Source organism: Python bivittatus, unplaced genomic scaffold (assembly GCF_059951505.1).
Source record: "Python bivittatus isolate LINGU-HERP-01145 unplaced genomic scaffold, Pbiv_v1 ctg000510_np1212, whole genome shotgun sequence".
Classification (NCBI taxonomy): domain Eukaryota; kingdom Metazoa; phylum Chordata; class Lepidosauria; order Squamata; family Pythonidae; genus Python; species Python bivittatus.
The window spans coordinates 2,659,677-2,684,530 of NW_028277081.1; the positions used below are offsets into that span (position 1 = coordinate 2,659,677).

The 24,854-nt window shown below is 56.7% G+C and overlaps 1 protein-coding gene across 3 annotated transcripts in view; it reads right to left on the reverse strand.

Moving 5' to 3' along the window:
• KAZN (kazrin, periplakin interacting protein) overlaps positions 1 to 24,242 on the reverse strand; it is an 80,891-nt gene extending 56,649 nt beyond the window's left edge. Inside the window, exon 1 of one of the 3 annotated variants that reach the window (XM_088147660.1) lies at positions 23,840 to 24,242. In XM_088147660.1, the coding sequence (XP_088003786.1) occupies positions 23,840 to 24,038 (199 nt within the window). In that variant the 5' untranslated portion in view covers positions 24,039 to 24,242. Of the gene's footprint in view, positions 1 to 20,411; positions 20,430 to 23,839 lie in introns of those variants that run through there. The other 2 variants (XM_088147658.1, XM_088147659.1) reach the window with 2 other exon arrangements.
• Between the last annotated feature and the right edge of the window lie 612 nt (positions 24,243 to 24,854).

A 24,854-nucleotide genomic window follows, 5' to 3' on the forward strand; every position in this document is an offset into this window, starting at 1 on the left:
GGTCCTTCCCTTTTCATCAGCTGCTCCTAGATGGTCCCACCCACTCTTTTTTCATCTCTCTCCCCCCCATTAAAAAAGCGGATGGGGGCTCAGGAGGGCCGCGCACGAGCTGAAGGAGACATTCACGCTGCAACGAACAGCTGCCGCATGAAAAAGAAAGCCGTCTGACAGCGGTGCACGAAAGCGGGGATCCTGGAGATTGCAGGAAAGGGACACAGTGCAGGGGTACAGCTTCTGCCCCAGAAGCCCCCGTTCAGGTCCGGCACGCTCAGATCTGCAGAGTTGCTGCTGGTCAGAGCCGGCAATATAGAACCACGTGGCCCAAAAGTCTGACTCAGAAAGTGAAGCTGAAGGCACGGTTCTTCCACAAGTCACGCAACATGCATGCCACAAGCAGCATGCCATCAATCCTCTGCATCTCACGGGGTGCTGCTCCTGTCCATGCAGACCAGCGTTTCTCAACCTGGGCAACTTGAAGATATGTGGACTTCAACTCCCAGAATTCCCCAGCCAGCCAAGGCTGAGAAACACTGAGGCGGACAATGAAGAGCTAGCTAAACCAATGATCTGCCTTGCCCCAAAGCAGCTTTGGGTGGCATCATGAGGACTAGAGTCTTCCTTGCCTTTAAAGGCAGTCTCAGAGCTCAGGGCCTTGCAGATAAGACAGGCCAGCGCTGTAACCCACAGCAGTTCCTTTTCTTACAGAACAAAGCTCAACAAAGATGCCCATTCAGTTCCTGGCCGTAGATGGGAACTGTGGGCCTTGTAGCGCCCTGGCGAGGTGAAGGGTGCCAGACTGCGAAAGGCTGAGCTAGGAGGTCCACAAAGCCAAGGGAAAGGCTGGCCCCATTCTGCGCTGCGGAAGAAGAAATGCGTTTATCAAACGTCCACCCACCTTTGCGGGTCTCCAAGATAAACTCATCACTTGGAAGACCCCCGCAATGCTGGGTACCCCAGCAGAACCCCAAAGCAAAGGAGGGATCATCAGCGTCTGGGGAAAGAGGCTGCTCGTTACCCGGACCGGTCAGTGCGGGGCCGAAACAGCCGTGCCCATGTCCATCTGGGGGCCCTCTCGCCGCCTCGTCATCTCAGAGGCTCAACCGAGCTCACTGCGAAGGGGCTCCCATTAATCTCTGTCTGCTCTTGGCCAACTCAGAAGTCTATTTCGTTGTACTCTTTAATGAATTCTACTCCCGTCCTTCTCTGCTGTCGGCTCCTGTCGCCTACGAGTCTGCCGGCATCGCTGTTCAAGGACGGGAGACAAGCCCCCAACCCCCCAACGATCCGGCTACAACACCCATCACAAAACGCTGGGCGTGGCTTGGGAAGCCAAAGGACGCCGAAACAGCAGGATTAGGCCCTACGGGGCAGCAAGCCTGGCTTGCTGCTCGGGCAGGAACACACCGCTGATGGCTTCAAGGTCACCTGCTAGCCACCAAATCGCCAGAAGCAGACCTTCTCCAGAATTTGCTGCTGCACAGCCAAAGAAGGAAACTCATAAATCCCACAGGGAGCAGCAGAAATTAATTGCAATTAAATTACCGAACGTGCTTAAACAGCAATCAAATCAAATTTCACTTCTGTCCTCTCTTGTCCGCATCCTGTCCTGGACTGTGCTTTTTAACGGTGGCGTTCAGTTTTAGCCTTTGTGTAAGGCCTCAACCAGGCGCGGATACGAGATCGTGAGAGGAAGGGAACGCGCAGCCCTTTTCGGACCCTGAAGTCACAAGCGTTTCCTCAAGCGGAGAAGGCAAAGTGTTCCCACTACGGAGCAGATGTAAGCGGACAGCGTGCGATAGCGAGAAAGACCTGAAACTAATGCTGAAGCTCAGCTGAGAACAAACTTCCTCCAGCACCAGTCCAGTTTCGCTCTGCCCTGAATTCCTGCTAATCAGGACACCCTCTAAAGTAATTCTGCAATGGGTGGTTTTCAGTATTCTCACCTCATCTGCTTCTTCCCTGGCTAGGGTGCCCAAATTGTTGATAAAACGCTGCGAAACAGGTCATCTCGATGGGATTGTATTCTACGGCTGCATTCGGATTGAATCTGTGAGGGCATCCTGCACCCGTGGTTTTCAGCTCCGGTAAACAGTGCGAGGAGGAGGAGGAGGAGGAGGGATGCAACAACGTGTACAACCCGCATCCACTCTTGATTTTAGCAGGGTTTTATCAAACGCACGCAGTACAGAGGAAGGAGAAACTATTGGAATACGGAAGAGTTGAGACAAAGAATAAATGCACCTCCACGTTCTGCACAAAATTCAGAAATTAGAAGGCTGGGAACCCTGGCAAAGTAAGGGGGACACCGGAATGCATCAGTTCCACTTCAGAAAACAGACCCCGTTTTGCAAAATTCCGAAATTCAAAAGGAGCTGGAGTTTTTGAAGCTGGCACCAAAGCCAACGGAGGAGGCTTGAACAGGGAATCGCCCAGGCACCAGATGGAAGCAGGGGCGACCCACGCGAGGAAAAAAACGCAGCAGACAACGCGAAAGGAGAGACCCGTTAAATTCACAACTAGGAGCCCGACGTTCCTTCAGGGCAAGCGAGGCTCGCGAGGAAAGCCTCAGGCCCAGCTGCGTCTCCTGCAGTGGGATCCGGCACGAGGAATTCACGCACAGGCACACCGGCCCCGCTACGTTTTAAGAAAATCGCCCTGGGATTCTCCTCCGTCACCACCCTTGGCTTCCGTCAAGCCATCTGGACCGCACGGAGGTCTGCTTTATCAGCCCCCCGCGTCTTGGCCGCGTTTCTGTGCCCGCCCGCCCGCCCGCTGCCTCAAGCCCCACACAAAAGCTTCCAGGACTGGCCGCCCGGCAGCGAGGCGAAGGGCCCGTCGGAACAGAGGGAGAAGGGAAGGCAAACCTCGTCGCTCCATCGCGGTCTCGCAGCTTCGCCCTTGAGGGGCCGGCGATAAGGAGGGCAGACAATGCGGCCATCTGTTCGGGAACGGCATCGAGCGACAATGCGGGCGGCGGAAAGGGGACAGGAGAGGGGTCCTTCACTCCCTCCGGGGCATGAGGACGATGTGCTGATGGCCCGCTCATTGGTCACCTGCCGGGGCGGCGTCCCTGAGCAGCTGGGAAGCCCGGCACGGCGTAGAGGAACGGCACGGCTGGCGGGGGACGCCCTCCAAGGCAGGGGACGCCCTCCAAGCCGGGGGGCGGCTGGAAAGGCCGCCTGTTAACTTTCCAAGCCGGGACGGAGCGCGACACACACAGACGCAGACACGCACAGGCACACGCCCCACGGAGGCTTCCTTGGGCTCGTCTACGCAGGGGAAGCTGGTGATGGATGAGGGGGCACCCAGGGGCACCAGCGTGCCCACAACCCCTGCCTTGGGCACGCCTGGAAAATAAAAGCACCCAGAGCCTCTTTGGGGGGTGGGGGGGAAACACAGATGCACCTGTTTGTCATCCGGTAAAGGCAATGTTCAGCACTCACCACGTGAACATGGTGGCAGACATTTTGGGCAAGGACTCCAAGCAAAACCGCCTCCTTGCCCAGCCTAGGTTAGCGTTCCAGACTGTCTGTTGGCATAGCACCACCTTCCCAAACAGGTTCCCCCCCCCCCCATTAAAAGGAGGCCGGGTTTGAGAAGGCTGACCTAAATGCCCACGTGAAACAAACCTCGGTCCCCCAAAGACCCGGAGCTTAAATGGGTTCATCTCCCTCCTGAAAGAGTGAACCAGGATTCGATGCTAGTTTAATGGAACAGGGTCCAAGCAAGCCATGGCTTAACTCCCTCTATGACCTTCTGGTCCAACTGCACAAACTCAGAGCCCCCACGTTTCCAAGGTCGGTGGGCCCAGGCGAGGTTGGGGAGAGGGTCGCCCTCTGACCCCCGAGCACGCGACGGAGAGATTGATGCTGCTAGAGGAGGTCCAGCAGCCGATCGTCGTTCCCTCCGCAGGCACTCAGCAGCGCGCATGACGTGCACGCTCTTTGGGGCTCCTTCATTTGCTCTGAAGGACAGGCGGTGTGGACGCTCGAGAGGGAAGCAGTGCAGCGGGGTGGGGTGGGGTGGGGGCCTTCCCTGGGTCTCCCCCCATGTATCTGCAGAGCAAGACAGAGAAAGGTAACTTCCTCCCTGGATCTTTCACGGTTCCCCTGGGGAAGAGGAGAGAGAAGCCGGTTGACGGGGAAGAGGAATCAGCCACACAGCGGAGTGAACAATCCCGTTTCCGGCACCAGGGCCTCGCTGCACAAAGACGCCGACCAGGCGATGACCTCACGACACACCCGGCATCGTCGTGGCTTCTGCCGGAGCGTCCCTCCGTGGCCTCCACGAACCAGCCGGAATGGGCTGGCTTGTGCGAGGGGTCACGTGCCTCCCACCCACCCCAAACGACCACACGGCTAAGGACCTCTAGGGACCGAAGGCCACCCGTCCGGGGGCGGGGGAAGGTGGCGGTAACCCATCAGCCACAGTTCAAACGGGTTGGGCTCGCCCCTCAGGCCCTCCCTCAGCCACGAAGCCAGAACCTGGACGGGTTGATCAACCGAAGGCCGTGCGGGTTTTGCAGGGAACGGCTGTTGGCGAACCAGACCGCTCCGGCGTTCCTCCTTGGGAATCAGGACCGGTCATTTAGAACTGGCACGCTGGGAAACAGCTGTGGCAAAGAGCGCTTGGAAGCGCCACGGATCCCTCCCCGGATCCTTGATTAGAGATTACGGCAGCGCCACGTACACCCATGGGGCAAATCTTGGCAGCTGGGAGCCCGGGAAGCCTGGCTCCTTTGTTTTCCTTTAATGAATGCAGATAGTCCATTTCTTTGCCCAAATCATCACACCGGGACTGTTTTGCTTGTAAGCTTCTGCTTTGTTTAGCTGTGGCGGCCCAGAGCTGCGGCGCACGCCCACCGTGCCAAGGCTGAGATGCCCGTCTCGGCAGCGGCGGCTGGGGGATGCCTCCCTTTCGCTCCAAGCGAGCCGACCATCTGCAGACACCCATCGCTGCCCGGGGAAGAAGCGCGTGCCTGACCCTCCCGAATTATCTGGCTGCCTGAGCTAAGAGAGGAAGAAAGGCTAAGGGATGAGACCTGGACCGTATGCCAGTTGCACGTCTTGGGACATCCGGGCTGGATTCCCGACCCGGGTAGCCTTGGCAATGGGGGTGCAGGTGGAAAAGACGCACGCAACCCCGCTGGTTGGTCGGATTTTTAGGGAGAATAACCCGGAGCCCCATAAAGATGCCTGGGGTGGCTTTCCTGGCTCAGGCCAAATGGAGCATCCCCGAATCCAGAGGATGACGCTAGGAAGACTCTGCCACCAGCTGGGGCGCACGCTAACTACTAACTCGCTTCCTGAAACCAGAATCAGCACCGCCTTTTCCAACTCGATTTTGTCCGAAGGCATCAGCCTTTCATTTTAGGAAAAGGTATCAGCTTCCAAGTAAAACTGGGCGGTGGGGAAAGGTCCCCCCAGGCTCCTTCTGGAAGCCACCAGACGACCTGCCACCCCTGAACGCAGCCGCCCCGGAGCATGGAAGGACCAGGGAACAAGTCATGGGCACGGACCTTTGAGAACTGTCACAGGCTCCAGGGTGGGGGGAGCCAGGAGGGCGATGCCAGGCAAAGATCGCTGGAGGACCTCAACGGGACGCTGATCAGGATGGCGGGACTCACACACACACACACACACACCCCGCTGGACAAGGGGAGCCTCTGTCCTACAAGGGTGGCCAGCCGGGGGTGGTGGGTGCTGCTCAGCTCTGTTGCCGCTGGAGAAGCACGTAAAGAAGACCGGGATCTGATTCTGGCTTAGTTAGGGTTAGGCCGCGGTTACAGAAGGAAGGGGTGGGCCTGCTCTCTCGCTGTCCCCAGCCAGGGATCAGGTGGGGCAGCGAGGGGGGATCGAGGCTGGGCTGTCATCCGAAGAGCCCCTCCAGCCATACCCCAATTCCCAGAATGGAGGCCACTGTGGGACTGGAAGATCAGGCGAAGAAAGGGCCTCCTTGCACCTCCCGGTCTCAGCATCCGAAGGGGGAGACCAGCCCCCGGTCAGGGTTCCCCTCCTCCTTGGCTGACCTCCGGATGTGGATATGAGCCTGTCTGTCTCCCTGTCTGGGCCCAGCAGCATCGCCACCCTCCTGCCAACCCTCTGTGCCCAACAGGAGGCCACGAACGTTCAACCACCTTCAAGGATTCTTCTTCCAAGCCACCAACGTGAGGTTCACGAAGATGCTGGGTGCCCCCGAGATGGACATTCCTCTCCTGTCAGAAAAGAGGGGACCTAAGATCAAACACTGATGCGTGTTCTGGCACTTCGCACAGAAGCAGGGTGGGGGGCTCTTGCAGAAGCAGGGAGGGAGGCCAGAGGCAAAGAGGAGCTCCCACCCAATTGAGCTCCCACCCAATGCCTCAGATCCGTCTCAATGGCCCAGAGTTGCTCTGCAGTGAGATGGGCGGTGACAAATTTGGAAAATCAATCAATCAATCAATCAAATCTCAGGAAGAAGCTGAGCCCCGAGGTCCCCTCTTTCGATCCAGAAAACAGGGGCACATTTTCTTTTAAAGCACCAAACGTGGGCACCATGCAGCTGGTATTTACTGCCACTCAGCTGAACCGCGAGGCTTTTCCATAATTACACTGGCAAGCGAGCCTCGTTCACTACATGACTACGTGCCAGGGAAGGGGGCAAATGTGTGGTTCTGAAAGCAGCAAGGCCAACCGGAGCCCTCTGCCTGTTTGCAAAGGAGGCGGCTGGAGACCCCCCGTATATCCCCAGCAGGACGCCAAACTGGGTGGCGCGCACTCCTTTTGCGGGGAGAGCAGCCCTGCCACCCCCATGACAAGGAAGACTCTGGAAGCAGGAGAACTGTGGGGAGTCCTGGTCCGCCATCGAAGACTTCCCCCGGGGCCACCCCCTCCTCTCTGCCTGCCCGTCGCTGCTTCTCCCCAGTTTCTCACTCAGCCCCTCCTCTCTCTCTTCTGCCCCTTCCTTGGAAAGAGGAAAGGAAACACCAAATTAGTCGCTCTCCAACACCCCATTGCTTCCTCCTGCCTCTGCCTTCCTCTACCCAAGTGGCCTTCCCAAGTCCCCCCCTCAGCTTGGCACAACCTCCCTTCTCCTTGCCTGGGGGGCTACCAAGAAGACTTCTTCTTGTCCCAGGCCTGAACTAATCCCTGGCAGCAGGTCCTTGCGCTTCAGGATTGCTCCTCCATTTCGAAAGAAGGAAAGCAGAGCGGGGTGAGGCTGCTACAGAAGCCAACGAGACGTGGATCAGCTCCTGTTTCTTCCCAAGGATCCGCAAGAGGCCGTCCCCAAGGAAGAGGAAGGGTGCATCCCCCAAGGCTGTGTAGCCTAGTGAAAGGGGCTTGCCTCATTTTCAAGACTTGAGATGGGCCCGTGGGGCTGAACCGATGTGAGAGCTTCTCCACCAGGTCTGAGCCGCAACCTGAAGCCTTCAGATGAAGGTATGAAGGCTGGATAGAGCAACCCACGGAGTCTTCGCTCAGGTGATGATGGGGGGGCCAAAGAAGGGGTCGGGGCTTCCCAACACACAGTACCACAGATGTAGCCACGTGGGGCTTTGTGTTCAAGCCCTGCTTAGATCAGGAATCCAAACTGAAGCATTCCTGCTAGACCATCCAGTTTCTGCCTAATCAAAACATCCATGGAGGCAAGCCGGTCGCCCTTCTGCATCACTGGGGTCAAACTGCTCTTATGGTTAGGAAGGATCGCTAACATTCAGTTGGAACCCCCCCCAAATCGAAACCCCTTATTTCACATCCTGTACCCCGGGATGGCAGGACATGCGGTCATGGCCTTCTGCTGGGCGATGCCCCTTCAGGGATTCCAAGAATGGGATCCCATCTCCGTCTTCCTTCCCTCCTCAAGGCTAAACCTTCCCAGCCCTCTTGATCTCCTTCACTAAAACCTTGGTCTCTGTCCTCTGATTGTCCTCGCGGCTCTCGGCTGGCCCCTCTGGATCCTCTGGATGTTTAGTGCTCAGAACTGAAGGATGGTCCACCAATTATAGCTGCAGCCCATTTGCCTGAACCCCAATCAGTAGGGCAGGAAGATTCTCCCCTCCCCTTGACCGTCACCTTCACCTGACTTCATAGCAAGGAGCTGTCTACCTGAGGGACCCTCTGTGGGGTCTGCCTGTGCTGTTCGAGCCAACAGAGTTGGCACATTTGGGGCCCATCAACAGCGTTATCTAAACTGAGCCTTCTTCGTTGCGGTGCCAGCATCCCCACAAAGGTTCACACAGCCCCTTGCACAAACAGGCCATAAAACCTGGTTCTTCCCCAAGGCCTTGGGTTCGAGGAGTGATGGGCCCCTTGTGCGAAATCTGCGTGGTTGACAAGATGCTGGCTTTGTTTGTTTGTTTGTTTATTTATATGTTTACTGCCTTTTTGCTGTTCTTCATTTGTTTTTATTAGGACAGGCCGCCCAGAGTGGTTATGGAGTCGGACAGCCTTGCAAATGTGATAAACAAGCCAGCAAATAAATAAATAAACAGCTTGAAATAACTTTGCAATCTGTTCAGAGAACTCAGATTTTGGGGTGAGCTAAAAATAAAAGCATATGGCCCCTGGCTTCCTTTATTTGAGCTTATTTTATCACGAAACAGGACTTAGTGTGCAGGCACGCACGCACACATGCACATTAAAAGGAAAACTTCAGAATTAGACCAAAGGACCCTTCAAAGCACGGGACGCCTTCAAAGGCAGGGTGGTAACCTTAGCCCTGAAAGTCTCTTCAACCCGGCCCAACCACCCTCAGACCTTAAGGGGAGGCCACAAACCCCAAAGGAGAGAACTCCAGAAAACTGGAAAGGGAATCAGAAAGGAGAAGTAATTCTGTATGGCCTGGAAAAATGTAAGATATGGGCCAGGCACCCTACAGAATGAAAAATAAGTTGGGAAAACCCGGTACGTTTCCTAAAGACCACTCTTACGAAGGTTCGTGCTTTGCCTAGACATCTTTACATCACCACAGGAGGCCAGCCAACCTTGACCTGACCTTCCAAACGGTCCACAGTCTTGGACCTGGCCGGGGCTTCAACGGGAAACCACCGTGAGGCTGGAAGCTGAGCTGGGAGGTCCAACGAACAGCACGTCCCCGGCCGCGGCAAAAACGTCCTGCGCCTCGGCCGAGAAAGCTTCACAGACCTATTCCAAAGACACCGACGACTCAGAGGAGTCACTTGCTGAGATGGGTGGCTTCACAAATTGAGAAGAAAGCCAGCAAGCCAGCAAGCAATTTATCTGACCTACCTTTCTAACACGCTCCGTAACAACAACAGCCACAACCTCCCCTTAAGAGCTTAAGACGGTTGCCATTTCTACCACAAAAATCAAGGAAATCACAATGGGAAAAAACCTCTTATACCCTATGCCACAATAAAGACTTCATTCGGCCTCGACTACTAGGAAATAATAAGAAATTTGATATATCTGAGTTAACTCCCTTTCTGACATGTTACCAATGAACAGATCCTGTTTTTCATCCCCTGCCTATTCTGTTCCCAGGTGCAGATACTCAGAAACCCAAACAGGCAGGGGTTTTTTTCAGCGACAGAAAAGCGTCCTTTAGTACAGTGTTTCTCAACCTCGGCAACCTTACTATGGGTGGACTCCAACTCCCAGAATTCCCCAGCCAGCGTGCTGGGAGCTGACGTCCACATATCTTAAACTTGCTGAGGTCGAGAAGCACTGCTCCGGTACATTTTTAAAACACTGTCCTTTGCAGAGAACAAACATTCTCCACCCTTATCTTGCAGGTCAAGAGGGCTCCTATCCAGGCCAGCCAACCTTCGGGGGGCTCTTTCAAGGGACGGTCCTGGCTGCCGGTCCATCGCAACGGCCAAGATTTACAGCTGGCTCAACTTTGGCACGCAGCAAACGTGATCTCTCCGCATCACTGGGAAAGCGGGCAGCCGCCCAGCATTCTTCCCTTGTCAGAAATGGGTATCAGCTTGATCTCACAGCCTTGGATGGCTACGCGCTGGGACAGCCGTGAATATTTTGTGACCACACCCCCGTTAGGTACGTCCCGAGCCCTATTTTGTCCAGCATTCTGCCAGAGCTCTTGTCTGCACCCGCCTTTTAAGCAAGCCAGCCTAGTTTCACTGCCCGCCTAAAACACAGGTCATCCCTGGCTCTCTCTCAGATGACCGGCTTTCCTGATGCAGTTCTTAGCTGGAAAACAGAAAGGTGCAGTATTTCTAGGGGATAATTCAAAAATGGGCACTACAGGAAAAACGAGGATGAGAAGCAGAGAGTTTAAATGCAAGCCTTCATGCTTTCCTTTAAAAGAAAAACATGGCTGAGAAACATTCACCAAAAGGCTCGCTGGACAGGTGAAACTGGGAATGGACCGATTTGGCCACGGATGGCCGATGGCGTGCCACAAAGACGCTTACTGAGCGCAAGGAAATTGCTTCTCGGGGCCACAAAATGATCTTCTCCCTGGGCGGAACCTGCACCGTGACTCTCCCCCACCCCTTCTTGGGGATTAAACGTGCAATAAACCTTTGCACAATTTCATGCTGCATGTCTGAGGCTATGGTCACTTTCCAGATGAAAAGGCCTGGCCCAGCCCCTGCCTGGGGGAGAAACGGCCCCCCTCCACAGGGGGTGCAGCTTGACGATATTCTACAGCCTCGGACCACGTCCACTGCTTGGCCGACAAAGCGAGATGGACAGTGGGAACACATTAAATTCAGCGGACTGCCAGGTCAGTGTGAACAATTCTCCTTTTCTCCCTGGTTCACTCAGTCCGGGATGCCTCTTTTCTTGGATTCTGGTGTGACTTGGGAGAAAAATCAAACAGATTCCAGAATCGGAGCAAAGCATCTGTCATTTGCTTAACTATTTGCACATTTGGTAAAACACCACAAAAAAGTCATCTCTGGAAGGACCGCTGTAGACTACCCTACGCTTTGTTTCGGTGACACGCAGACGCATGAGACGCCAAGCATCACGTGCCTGAACGAATAGAGTCAGGACTAACAAATGCATCAAGATCATTTTTTGCTTGGGGGTTAACCGTGGCCAGGCGTCCATGCAAGCTCTGTATATTCTAGGAAAACTCATAAATGGACAGGGGAACCTGAGCAATCTGAAGGCGGCTTTAGACGCAGGACAGGAGTGAGGAGAAGAGACCGAAGGAACGCTGGAGAGGGGGCTGCAGAACTGGGCTACTTGCAAACGTAATGCTTATTCCCAGCTTCCAGCCAGTGGATCCCAAAAGGGCAGAGCAGATTTGAGCTTCCACGCAGCATGATTAATCCCTTGGCACCACGGCCGGCTGAAGGAGGCAAATGAAACAGTTATTCGAGCCTAATGAATGAACAGGCCATCGCTCCCGGCTGCAACCAAGAGCTAATGGCGACGGCACAGGCTGCGGGGCCACCTTTGTGGCCTGGGGGCAAACGGTGGCCTCCTCCCCGATCAAGGCGGCTGTCTTCCCGGCCCAGGACGTATTCTGAGGAGCCAAAAACAGAGGCACTGATGAGACTCCAGGCTTCTATTTCGCCCCCTCGAAATACCATCCGAAAAGGGATCTCCTGCCTTGACCTTAGAGGCTCCCCAGTTATACCTGCAGGTATTTTATTCATGGCTGAGTTTAATACACGTCCGGCCAGGCCCAAAGAGACACTTTTAGATTTGTATCGTGCCCTTCCCCAGGATCTCAAGGTTGCGCGCACCCATTTTTACACATCACAATATCCCCGAGAACTTGAGCTGAGCTAAGAAAGAGGAACTGGCCGAAACTCAGCCTGGCGGCTTCCACACTGGAAAGCAAGGGGTTCTCCTGGCTGCACTGAGCTCCCTCTGCCTCACAGGTGTGGCTCTCCACCAACTGCAGGCGTGTCTTGCTCGGCTGGGGACTCCAGAGTTAGGGATACTTCATGTCAGCGAGGCTGAAGAATTATTATGGTTGGTCAGCCAGATGCTTAGACTGGATTTGGCCTTTTTATCCACCTACTGAGTCCTTCCCAGGGTAGGCAGATGTTGCTGTCTGATGGTGTTAAAGGTATCACCGCAGGATGTGAGCTGTTCCAAGTAAAGCCGCCTTTTGCAATGGACCGATGGCGACTTTGTCAATGCCGACAGTCTTCAAGGGGTGCTCCAGACGTTTTGGGACTGCACCCAAGGCGCCTATTCCTATTGGGACTCTCTTTGCTTTCTTTTGCCACAGTCGTTCTACTTCTGCTTGCAGGTCTTTATATTTTGTGATTTTCTCCAGTTCTTTCCCTTCTATTCTGCTGTCTCCAGGTGTTGCAATGTCCACCATCCAGACTTTTTGTTTTTCTGATCAACAATTGTTAAGTCCGGGGTGTTGTGTGGCAGGTGCTGGTCTGTTGGAATTCCAAAGTCCCAGGGCACTTTCGCTTCTTCCTTTTCCATTACTTTGTTTTGTGGTCCTTCCAGTTCTTTCTTGCTTGCGGGCAAATGGTATTCCTTGCAGATGTTCCAAGGCACCAGCATTGCTACTTGGTCACGCCGTTGTTTGTAGTCAGTCTGTGGATCTTCCTGCAGCAGCTAAGTGGTCCACTGCTTCTTCAGCATTACTATTACTATTACTATTACTACTATTATTCCTCCTCCTCCTCCTCCTCCTCCTCCTCCTCGAAAGAGAGCTCTCCACCCGATGGAGAGCGGAGCACTGCTGGGGTGCACAACCCCCTTGGTCGACGTTCAACGGACAGAGAGCCATCTAGCAAATCTCCTCACGTTCTTCCACCAAAGAATCTGCGTTTGTCTTCTTCTCACTTAAACCTAAGGATTGCACGTGGCGCTCTACCCGTCTGAACAGGTGAAGATTAAGCCGATAACCGATGGTGGTCTAGATCAGCAGGACCCCTCCCCGGGGCCTTGACTGCCCCCTTCTCCAACCTGAGCAGCACCTCCAGATGTGCGCAGTTTAGATCCCAGAATCCGCAGCAGCGGCTGAGCTGGTCCACCTCTGGAAGATGCCCGGGTTGGCAGCCAACAAGGCTTCCTGGCTGGTATTTCCCACTTGATTTCATTCAGCACGGGGCACGGAGGGAGGCCTTTGGGGGTGATCTTGAAGATCAGGTAGGGACGTCCAGGAAAAGCAGGTGAAGAACGCCAGACCCAACGAAGTTTCCTGTTTCCTTTTTCGCTTCCCCCACCGTCACCAAACTTCTCAGGGCTCTAAAGCCGCTGGCAGGAACTACGAGGCAGCCGCACCAGGAAGCTCTCCATGGCCCCCGCGGGCTGGCCGCGTCCTGATGCACAAAGGACGCCGGCCTGGCTTCCTTGCTCCTGGCGACGGATCAAGGACGTCTACTTTCTCCTTGGAAGTTTCCATGACCCGCGGGACGCCACCCTCCCCAGTGATCCCACTCGCTTAAGCCTGGCTGGCGAGACAATGGAGAGCCGCCCCAGACGGCATCCTCCCCAACTCAACTCGGGCACCGTTGCTGCCCCAACGTCGGTGGTCTCCCAGGCAGGAGGGTCCTGGCCGAGGGGCTGAAGTGGGCAGGAAGGGGCGTTTCCTGGTCTCGCACCCCAAGCATCCCGACCCGTTTCTCTGCTCCTCCTAAGACCGAATGGGCAAAGCGAGGGGCACAGCCCCCTGCTGTGCGGAGCCAGGAATCCAACCGACTTTAGGCCCCGCAAAACCTAGCCTGACCCACATACGTGAGTCACTTCCCCCTCTGCCATTCGCGGACCCTGCCTGGAAAAAAAAAATGAATTTGGGCACCCAAAAGGTACCCACCGTGGCTGAGCGGTACCTTCGCAGCAGCCTCACCCCTGCCAGACGTATGAAGTGCTCTTCTCAGGAGGGGGTGGAGGGTTTTTATGAGAAAGTTTGTCAAATTTAGCCACGGATTGAAACTAAAATTTAAAAATTACAATCTCTTTTTTCTATGCCCCTCTCTCTATTTCTTTTTCAAATTAATGTTGGTGATTTTGGTTCAGGACTCCCACTAGTGCTTGGGAAATAAATCACTGGGTGGTACCTTTTCCATACACCCTTACAAATTTCTCTCTCTTTTCGTGGGGTGTCTCCTCCAAAGACATAAATGCTTCCTGAAAGTCCTTCCTCTGTTTAAAGATAGAACACACACCCTTTTAATTATACCCTGGCGTGCAAGTTTTCTATTGCGCTTCAAAAAAAAAAAAAAGGAAGTGGATCAAAGAAGGGAAAACGGGGAGGAGCAGTTTTAGATTGGAACAAAAGGTGCTATTAACTGTTTATATTTTTATATACAGGTGTGTTCTTTCTCGGACGACATGACTGCAGAGTGGTTTTTCGAGGTAATGATATCACTACTAAAAAGCAAATGCAAGCTGGCCTATAAATTAAATTGTTAGAAGCAAAAAGAAGCTGAGATCAAGGTCTGTCCTAGGAGCCCAGCTAAATCCTGTCTAAGACTCTTGGGCAAAGTGGGAGCGTTAATGCACTTAGACTACAGTTCCCACAATCCCCCAGTGAGCTACTCTAGGCAAAGGAGGAATTTGCAGGCCCACCACAAACAACCCCTGAGCATATCTGGGGGAGGTGAAAGACCGACCAATTACGGGGGCCAGAGAAGGAAGAAGGGGGCGTCCTTCCGGCCGCCAGCCCCAACGTTTCCTCGCAGCTCCGACGAATGCCGCGCAAGGTTGACCTCCCAGTGCTTAAGTTCTCCTTCCCGTATTTACAACTGCTTCCAATTTAATCATTGCCTGCAAATTTAATTAACAGGCTGTGTTTACCCCTTCAAAATATCTTGTTAGCTAAGTCGTTACACCAGAGCGCCAAGCGCACTCTGGGGCACGGGATGCCAGCGTCAAGACGGCCCTCCCCACGGCCAGTCCCGACGTTTTCTTTTCTGTCACGCTGCCCCAAAAGTAGGAGGAAAACGGCAACCGTCTAGGAATAATATTAAGAATAGCAACAAAACAGTAACAGCGATACAGTCATCGTAGCGGCAGCAACAGCGACAGCAGTAAGAAAGCAGCGATAGCGTAAAAATAACATTTTGGCCATCCAGAGCCAAAGCAGAATTCCTCCATTCGTCCCACTCCGTAACTGGAGCACGGGAAAGCTTTCCCTCCAGGAGGAGGAGAGATGGCTTAGTCCAGGGTGGCAGAGAATCAGGAGGAAGCTGGTGCCATCTCTTCCGGCCGACCCATTTTATTGGCTTTCGTGAGCCGCAGCACGAAGCCAGGCACTGCTGGGGAAAAACATTGCCCCGAAGACCGTATCGGCGGCTAAACGATCAAAGATGCAGAAGCGGGTGGTACGGAAAAGGCGATGCAAGGAGGGGCGATGGAGCAAATGCGACGGGGGGCCCGAGAGCTGGTCAGCAAAGGTGGCCCATGGCCACCTGGGTCTGGGAAGGCCGGGGCCCGCCGCAGTGCCGCCTGGCTACAAGACATGCCGCGGGGCCTCCGCCGGCTGCCGCCTTCCCGCTCGTTCAGACGACTGTCGCAAGAGTTTCCCACAAAGGCTTGCTGGAAGGGACCCGAGCCCGCTGCAGAGGCTCAGGCGACGGAAGCTGCCTGGGCCACGTTCAGGGTTACTCCTGAGCATCCAAAGAGACGCCTGGCACCAAGGGCACCCCGCCCCAACATTTTCTCCTGCCCCACTTGAGAGCAAATTAAATGTCCTCTTGGCTGTTTATTACGAGGCCGCCCAGCAGCCGATGACTCTTCAGGCGAGGGCTGTTCGTGCTCCTGGGATTAATCCCTCTTCTGGCGTTTCCAGTCTCCCAGATGTGCCCAGCTGCAGCGCCAGCAGCCTGAGCAAGATGCCAGGCCAGGCTCCCGGGACCCCTATAAGGCCCATGGGGGAACACCCTGGCCGCCCCCTTTCTAACATCAGCACCCATTCTTCCTCCCTCAGAATAAGCCCTTTATTTATGTTTGTTTATTTGTCAAATGTATACGGCCACCCATCTCACATGAAGCGACTCCTCGGCAGCCTCTGCCAGAAACCTTCTCACGACTTAAAGGATGCCAGGATGCTCAGGGACCAGAACACAAGATCGGTCCAGGAGAAACCCAGGAAGCTCATTCCACAAGCCAGTTTCCAAACAAGCCATAATAGCAGTCTTCTCGCTAATTGCCCCACCACCCTACCGCCTGCCAAACCACACCAATTTAATGCTGCAGTGTGTGCACAAACTATTCTGCGCATGAAAGAGCTGGATCCGGGCACGCATCCACCCCGAAACCTGAGTTTGATTCTGCAAACGAGGCCACTCTGTTGGTTCGGCAGACAGAAACTGGGGCCGAGCCGCTGTCCTCGCCCGCTGATGGTCCTCTGACCAGGCCAGGAACAAAGCTGGTGAAAAGGAAAACACAAATAGGCAAAAATTCCTCCCCCCCAACCTAAATGTGAGAGTTGCCCTCTCATTCTTGAAGAACAATTGAGTTCCCCATCTTCAAAGGGCCCTGCAAACTGCACTAATTCAGGTGTGGTCTGTTTGAAGCCGCAGGTAGTAACCGATGCTGGCAGCCAAATCTTAGATTAAAGTGCTCAATTGCCCCCAATGCTTCATTCTTTGAATTGGGAACATAAACAGTAAAGCGGGTAGTAATTACAGCTGAAAGCAAATAATCGGGGCAATTAACTGGCTAAAGTAGCAGGGAATTTTCAAAATATCTAGATTGCCCCCAAATATTCCCACGAGTCTGTTGCAATTCGTTCCACAGCCTCCTTCCGAGTCAGAGGAGCTGCTCCAGACCTTACGGAGTCTCTGAACGCATTTGCACGGGGAGCAACACTCCACGGCTGGGAAAGCCATAACGACAAAATTTAGCTGTGTGAACGCAGTCACCGCAATCTGGAAATAAAGGTTAATGGCTCTGCAGGTTCCGCAAACCGTGACCGCCAAATCACTCAACCTGCACTCCTGGCTGGGGTACTTGAAACACATTCTAGCAGGCATGTACGGTTACCCAGGCCTGGGCACCGAAAAGGATCGGGAGGCAGGCATGTCTGCTCTTTAAAGCAGCCGCGTCTTTCTTTAGGCCAAGCTCCGGCCACTCCAGATCCTTTTCCAAGCATGCACAGCCTTACGCACCCATGCGCGTGAGCTGTCCAGCCCCACTGAAGACTTCCTCCTCCAGCCCCGTTCCTGCAGGAGTTGGACAGGGTGGAGGCCCCACACTAAGCTATGGTTTGCTCAGCCATGCAGTTAGATAAACTAAAGTTGGCTGTGTGGCACAGCACTAAGCCGTCACCCTGACAAACCAGGCAGGTTCACGCCATGCACAGAGTCCACTGTGGATTCAGATGATGAGTGAACCCAGTTGGGGGGTGCTCACCCAACGCAGCCCCAAGACTCCTCTTCTGTCCAGACATCCTTCCCCGGACCCAAAGGCACATGTTTCTGCTTACGCCTTTGCTTATCCTGAAGGGCAGGTCCCTGGCCCTCAAAATTTTGGCTAAATTCACAGATCGCACTGAAGTAGCACGTACGGGGCAAACTCAGTCACTGCGCTCTATCTGAGGGGACCCAGCCTAGGTGATCTGACTAACCCAGGACCCCCATGCTTTCTTTCCCAGAGACCTCTTAACGTGTTCTGCAAATATCTGTATCTTAAAGCGAGCAGAGGCATTTTGGCTCTTTGATTTCTGCAGTTTCATTTTAGGGATTTTCTTTTAAGCTGAGCCAAGCTGTTTAAGGTGAGCCCCCAAATTGTTTCCCAGTCATTCTGGCCAGGGAGGGATCTGCCTCCCCCTGTTGTTTATCACATTATCACTTTCCAAGGAAGCAAAATCTGATCCTCTTAAAGCAAAACACACAACCCCACCACACAAAACACAATGTTCTTTCAAACACGGAAAACCAGGTCCTGCAACAAAACAACACATGTCGACAAAGACAACAGAAAAATATTTTGGCTCTGCTGCAGCAAGACGCTTCCTAGGCAAAAGGCCGCGTTTTCAGCTCCAACCCTCTTTTCACTCCTTTCGTTTTCCGGGTATCTTCCCGGGGCCACGGCGCTCCCAAAGTTTCCGCTCCGGGGCTCCTGACGCAGCCCAAGAGAGGATACAACGTGCTAAAAGGGAATGCTGGTCCACCTAGACCAGTACATCAAGCCAGGATTTGCAAAATAAACACGCTGAGCCAAGACCCGAGAACCATGGTTCCCAAGCCACAGAGACTGGCTGGCCCAACACGCTAAGCTGCAAACCAGTAAACACTTTTGCTTGCTGTGAGGTAAGAACCTTATTAGTGAACAAAAGTGAGTAGGTTTATGCATCATGCTAAGCCATAATTCATGGCTTACATGGCATAGAGGTCACATTCACACGGCACTAAGTAGTACAGAAGCTGGATTTAGGCTGAGGAGGTTTGGGTTCAAGTTCACCCTCAGCCATAAGGACTCCTGGGGTGACCTCGGGACACTGCCTTTTTTTCAGCCCAACCTACCTCACAGGGCTGGTGTTGTGGGGATGCAAAAGAGGAGGACCCCCATGGGACCTGGGAGAACAACTAACCATAATGACAATCATTAGCTGACTGGGCTCGTGAACGGTGCTGAGCCATCATGTGGCTCAAGGCTTAGTGAGGAACTGAACCCAGATTGTTTGGTTTCATCACCTGCAAAGCCTGGTTTGTGCTTGACGGGGCAGGGTGTACCGAGAGAATTGCTAGTACTTTCTCATCTATCACGCCGACTATCAGGACCTCTACACAATTCACCACAGAAGTCCTGGAATTCAATAAACCACCATTAAACCAGTAACAGCTCAGTTCAGCAAGAGCCCAGACCGAAGCACCGTCTGCCCAACACCCCAAGCCCTAAACGATGGCCGGCAAGGCGCCCCAGCTGCACTCGGCACGCGCAGCACAGGACGGCCCATCTCGTGCTAGGCGGCACTGCGCCAGCTTCGCCCACGGAGCTGATCGACCCAAGGGGACGGCCTCCTTCCAGGGAGACCGGGCCAGGAGCACCGCCCTCCGCCCGGGCAAAAAACTGAAGCCGTGACGCCCAGCAACGGCCGGGCCCGTGCCTGCAGGGGAGGGGCGTCCCTTCAGACGCCCGCTGCACAGGCTTGCCATGGCAGGAAGAGCATGGGCTCAGTGCTCCCAGAGAAGCTGCCAACTGTCAGACGACAGGAGTGCATCACCGTTAAGAGCGTGGAATCATCTGGGTGCGAAAATTGCTCCACTGGCATTCAGGCATCCAAGGCCAAAAAATGCCCCCCCCCGGGCCCCACCACCTACAATGCCCACGCGCGGTATGGGGTGGGAGCCCCGAAAGAGGGCCCTGCAGGCCGGCGGGATCCAGGCGCGCAGGGGGCGAGGAGGCAAACCACGTGCCAGCCGACGGCTGCAGATGTCGCACAGCGCGCACCGTTGTGTGTTTGTATCACCGAAAGGACAGCAGGGCCATCTGCAGCTGCGGCACAAGTACACGGAGTTCAGAAATCACGTGAAGCGCGAGAGGGCAGTTTGCTGCGCAGGCACACCGTTGGGTCTGGACCCCTTGCTTATGGTGCAGCATGATGTGCCCACATAGCCAACTGCAGTTAATCCAACAAACCAGCACCAACTAATTCACGACTTGGGGGGCCAACAACTGGATTCACGTGTCGGAATTTGTCACAATACGGTAGCGTGGCTTACTGTGTGCCCAATGAGCCAGAACAGCTGGGCTCACCCGAGCCACGTTCAAAAGGAACCGTGGCTCAGGATGATGGGCGAACGCAGCTGCCCTGTGACCACACAAGGCAGGAGCGTCTCCAGCCCCCAAATCCACAATCCGATGGAACCGGATCCCGCCCAGGAGGCTCGGATGGCCAACCCCCTGCCAACCCCCTCAGTGCCCACGGCTAGCATGTGGGGAGCCCCGGGGGCACCACACTAAGCACGTGTGACGTCAGATTGGTATGTTCGAGAAGCAGGAGCCGCACGTGCCCGGGACCAGCCGCAGTGGTAGAACGGACCAGCCCGGCACGGAAGGTCGGGGGTCCAGGGCAGCGGCTTGGCCGTGCTGCGGCTGGACGCAGGCACCCCTATCAGGCCGTGAGTGGCCCGCAGCTGAGCCGCGCCACTCAAGACCCAGTGGCGGCAGCCCCCGAAAGAGCCCTCGGTGCAGCTCTTAGAGATCTCCAACAGTTGTTATCCAGCTGCTGTTTAATGCCCAACATTGAATCCTTCCCAGCTTTCAGGACAACCGGCAAGCGTGCCCAGCCTACTGACTCGCAGTGAAACTGAAAGAACATTTTCTTTTCTCATCGATGGGGCTCCTGGCACATCAACTTGCCAGGCCAGGGTCACGCGGCGTGCTAAGCCAACCCCTCACAAACCGACGTGCAGCTTGGCACGGGGCCTGAAGCCGGGCCATCTCAGAGGTGCCCAACCCAGCCACCAAACCCAACCAGGGAACCCAGCTCGCCAAGGAAGGGCACGGGGCACAGCCTCCAGGCTTCGCTGCGTTTTCCTCCTCTGCTGTGGAACGAGTATCTCTGGTGCTCACCCTGGGCCCCAGGACCAAGGGAGGAAGCCAGGAGAGGGCCCCGTGCCAGCCACCACACGATGCCCTTTTTCCTTCCTTCTCTGGAAAGCAGAAACGCTCCGTTTCTTCACAGGCAGGATATCCCCTCGGTAACGATGGGAACGTCGCTGGAGGAAGACACTTCTGAGCCAGCCGAGAGCGTAGCTTCCTGTGGGATGCAGCGGAAGGGTGGAAATCCGGGCGGGTCGCAGTGCGGTGATTGGCAGGATATTTGCACACACTTCTTGGCCACCTGACCATTCCCTGAGTGCCAAAAACCCCACTCCGCCCAAAAAACGCTCTTCTGCCTTGAAAGACGTTGGCAGACCCTCTTCTCTTCCCTTAAACCGAAGGGAAACGAGGGAGAAAAAAGTGTAGCTGGAAGCGTGTGATAATAGTGGAGCTGGTCCTACCTCGCAGGGTTGGAAGAGCAGGCTTCCAGTCATCCTCCTAGTCAGGTTCTGGTCCCCAAGCTTCAGAGAAGTGATCCCTGAGCGGGAGACCAAACAGCTGCCAGTTTACAACTAACCTTCAGCAACATGCGTGTCTTGCGTGTGACTTTGTGGGGGCCTAAAATCCACAGGTTACAATCATCCTGGAGCTTCAACCTCTAAACAGGTGTCTCTGCTTTGGGTGTGCACATGATCCCTTTCCCCGCTATCTTTTAACTTTAAAAAGTTAAAGGCGATGGGAAAATGTTTGCAACCCATCCGGAAAAGACTCTCTACCAGAATGCAGCCTATCTGCTTTTGAACGGGCAATAAAAAAAATAAAGAGAGAACCAGTACCACGTGTGGTTTTACCATAGCAGTTTTTTCTGCAGCAAATGATGGAGGTGGGGGGCTTCCTGTGGCGGCAAAGCCCTCTCCAGCTGCCCCTCATGGCGTTTTGAACAGTAAGAGATCGGTGCCTGTTCTCTGCAGTAGCCAAAACGCAGCAGGAGGCCAATCCAAGTCACCCACAGCGCCACCAAAGGTTTTCTCTGAAGTCGAATGATCCCCCCTACTCAGTTCCTGGTCAAGACCGGCAAGTAAACATGATAGTTCCTGAAAAGTTGGGTTCAGATTCCTTCCCTGAGGGGCTTCTCCCGAGGGCCACGCTCCAAGAACTGCGGCAGAGCGGCCCCTGGAAGGCTTGCACGACCACGGAGCCCGGTGCCAGCACTCTTGGTTGGTGCTCCAACAGGGGTGTTTCGCCACCCACGCTGCCTCCGGCACCCACGAGAACAGGGCTGATTCACACCCCCTCTGGAGATCAGGCGGCCCCAGGATGGGACCGGCTCCCCCTGCCCCGGAGCAGCCCCCCGGCCTTCCAGCCGGGCAGCAGTGTTTCGGCCAGTCTCCCCCAGGTGTGAACCCAGCCAGAAGGCAGTAAACCCAGCCACTCCCAGGATGGAAGAACTCGACCCGGGGGCACAGCTTCCCCCAAGGGTGGGGACCGGTCTGTGCTGAGACCCTGGACCACGATGGGATCTGCAGTCTGGAGAACCTCCCCCCGGGGAAGGCCCGCGCATTTTCTGACCCAGGATGACCCAAGCCAGCAGCACCGGCGGGTGATCCGACCATTCCTGTAGGGGCCCGCCCACGGGGACCCAGAGTCACCGGCCGCTCACTGCTGTGGCTGCTTAAGGAGTGGCTGGGCGTGTCTGGGTTCTCCGCTCCAAAGGGGGGTTCACAGGTGGCTACCCGAGATTGCCTTCGTCGGCACCCTCCTTGGGGAAGGCCTGACTTCTGAGACACCCCGCGTAGGGCTGCGCCCACAAAACCCACTGCTTTCCAGAGGCTGGCAAACCCCACCCATCCTACCAGTTGTGCCCATGGTCAATGGAGGAGGAGGAGGCAGGGGCTTGAGTGGCTGAAGGCCACACATTTCCTGCCCCACAGCCACACTCCCAGCGGGTCCACCCTCACTCGCACTACAGTTCTGGCTACATCAGCACTGAGGAGAGGCCGGGGAACCCCAACCTCCATGTTGCTACGCTGTGGAGCTGAAAAGAGGAGGCCCTCCAAGAACCATCCAGCTCTCCTGCAAGGAGCTTCCGATGGCGAATCTCCTACAGCACAGACCAAAATGCTGGGCTTCCGTCGTCAGCAGCAGCAGCAGCAGCAGCAGCAGCAGCAGCGTGTGCAGCTCAGAGGAGCCGGTGGTCACAAGCCTCCTTTGGTGGGTTTCTGAGCAGGGGAGGGGATCCCGTTTGTGAGCCCCCTCCTGGGCCGCAGGGCTCAGCCTCTTCCCTTAGATCCACTGGCATCTCCTTGCCTTGGGCACCCGGCACCTCTCCCACACACATTTTTTACAACACCCAATGCTAATAAAACGCTTTCATAGAGAGCCCTCAGCCAAGATCCTTTTGCTTGTTCCATCTGCCAATTCCTCCCACCACCCCCATCGCAACAAATCCCAGTAAGAATTATTAGACATGATTTACTAAGCAGATTCAGACTTGTTACTAGAAAGATAAACAACAGAGGGAATTCGGTTTCAAGCAAAAACACACACAATTGAGAGGGCCGTTCCTCCCAATTCCTGGGAGGGGGGCATTCTTCACATCCGTTCCCATCATTTCAGCTGCTTTCCCAGCAGCTCCTTTCCAAGCTGACCGCTTTAGCTCCAACACTCCGCTTGTGGTTCTTTTGGGGGGGGGGGCAGCAAGTAAGCGAGATGCTGCTTCTACCCAGAGCCTCGCACCCCATGACGTCATCGCTCCAACCCGCGTCTGCACGGTTCCCACCCCCGCTCGGGGGCTTCTGTCCACCAAAAGCGCCCCTCGCTCTTAAGGCCAGCTCGGAGGCAAGCCCCCCGCGGGAGAAGGGGAGTCCACGGCCCCCGTGCGCGCCCCGGCCTAAATGCCCGGCCAGCCCCGCCAGTCCGCGGTCACACCCGAGCGCCGGCCCGCGAGCAGCGGCGCCCGCAGTAACAGTTGCAGCCGTAGTAAACCTGGGAGAGGCGCCCCGGGGGTCTCTTCCACGAGCCCACGGCCCCGCCAGCCCCAAAGCCCAGGCGGCGCGGCGCTGGCGGAGGAGCCACGCGCACCCTCGGCTGCCCCTCTCGAGCCAGCCGCAGCCGGGTTAGCGGGAAAGGAGCCGCTAGGAAGGGCAGCGCTTCCCCAGCTCCGCCAGGCAGGCAGGCGGGCGGGCAGGCGGGCAGGCCCGCTGGCCGAGCGAGCGAGCCTGCCTGCCGGCGGCGGAGAAGCACCGGGCCGGAGCAGCCCGAGAACGACGCCCCGCCGCCGGATTCCGAGTCGGCCCGCGCGCGGCTCGCCCGGAGCAGCCCCGAGCAACGCAAAGCCGGGGCGGCCGCCGGATCCCGCAGACTTTCCGGGGGAGCCGGGCCGCAGCAGCCCCCGTGCCCGCCCCACTCCCTCCCCCCCCGGACGGGCGCTCCCTCGCCGGCCCGCCGGCGCATCTTACCTTGGAGGCTGGGCTGCGCGGGGTCCGGGGCGCCTCCGCCGGCGGCCATCTCGGCGGCGCAGGGGGGGCCGTCGGCGCTGAGCTCGGCCAGTCTGCGGCTGGCGGCGCCGAGCTCGGCTCGCAGGGCGCTCACCTCCTGCCCGGCCGCCTGGAGCGCTCCGTCGATGCGCAGCGCCAGCTGCTGGTTCCCCTCCATCATGCCGGCGATCTTGGCCTGCGGGAGGGACAAGGCGGGAGGCTCAGCCGCAACAGCCGCATGGCGCGCCCGGCCCCCGGCGCCTCCGCCCGCCCGCCCGCCCGCCGCTCCCCGGGGCGCGCGACGCCCGGCGGCTGGGGCTGCAGCCGAGGCCGGGCAGCGCAGCTGGCAGAAGCGCGGCCGGGGCGGAGGGCGGCGGGAGACGGAGGAGGGGCGGGGGGCGGCCGCCCCGCCCCCGCCCGGCTCCTCCCCGGCCGCGGCCCCTCCTCCGGCCTGGGCAGGGCAGGGAGGGCAGGCGGGCAGGCCTCCCGGACCAGCCCGTCCCCGTCCGGAGCGCCGCGGCGGGCCTCCCGGAGGCTGAGCGGAGAACCCTCACCGGCTCGGCTCCGCGCCGCGCTGCCGCCCAAGGAGGCGGAGCGGGGCCCGGCGCGCCCGCGGCGGGAGCGGCCCTCGAAGCAGGGGCTGGCCGGGGTCGGGCTCAGCGCTTCGCCAGGGCTCGGCACAGCCGCCCGCGGCGCCCGCCGCCGCCGCCGCCGCCGCGGCGCCCGGAGCTGCGGGGACGCAAGCCTGGGAAGAGGCGCTGGAGCCAGAGCGCGGCCGGGCCGGGCCGGGGCTCGGCGCCTCTCGGCCCCTCCGGAGCTGGGGCGGGGAGCCGCGACGAGCACGAAGCGCGGAAGCCGCGGCCATTCCCAAGGATCGTCCCCGCTGGCGCAGGAGAGACCCCGCAAGCGGGCGCGTCCGTGTGCGGGAAAAGCCCCTGCAAACACGGCCAGCCTTGGCTGCGCGGAAGAGGGCTCTGCTCGCCAGTGGGACAGCCCG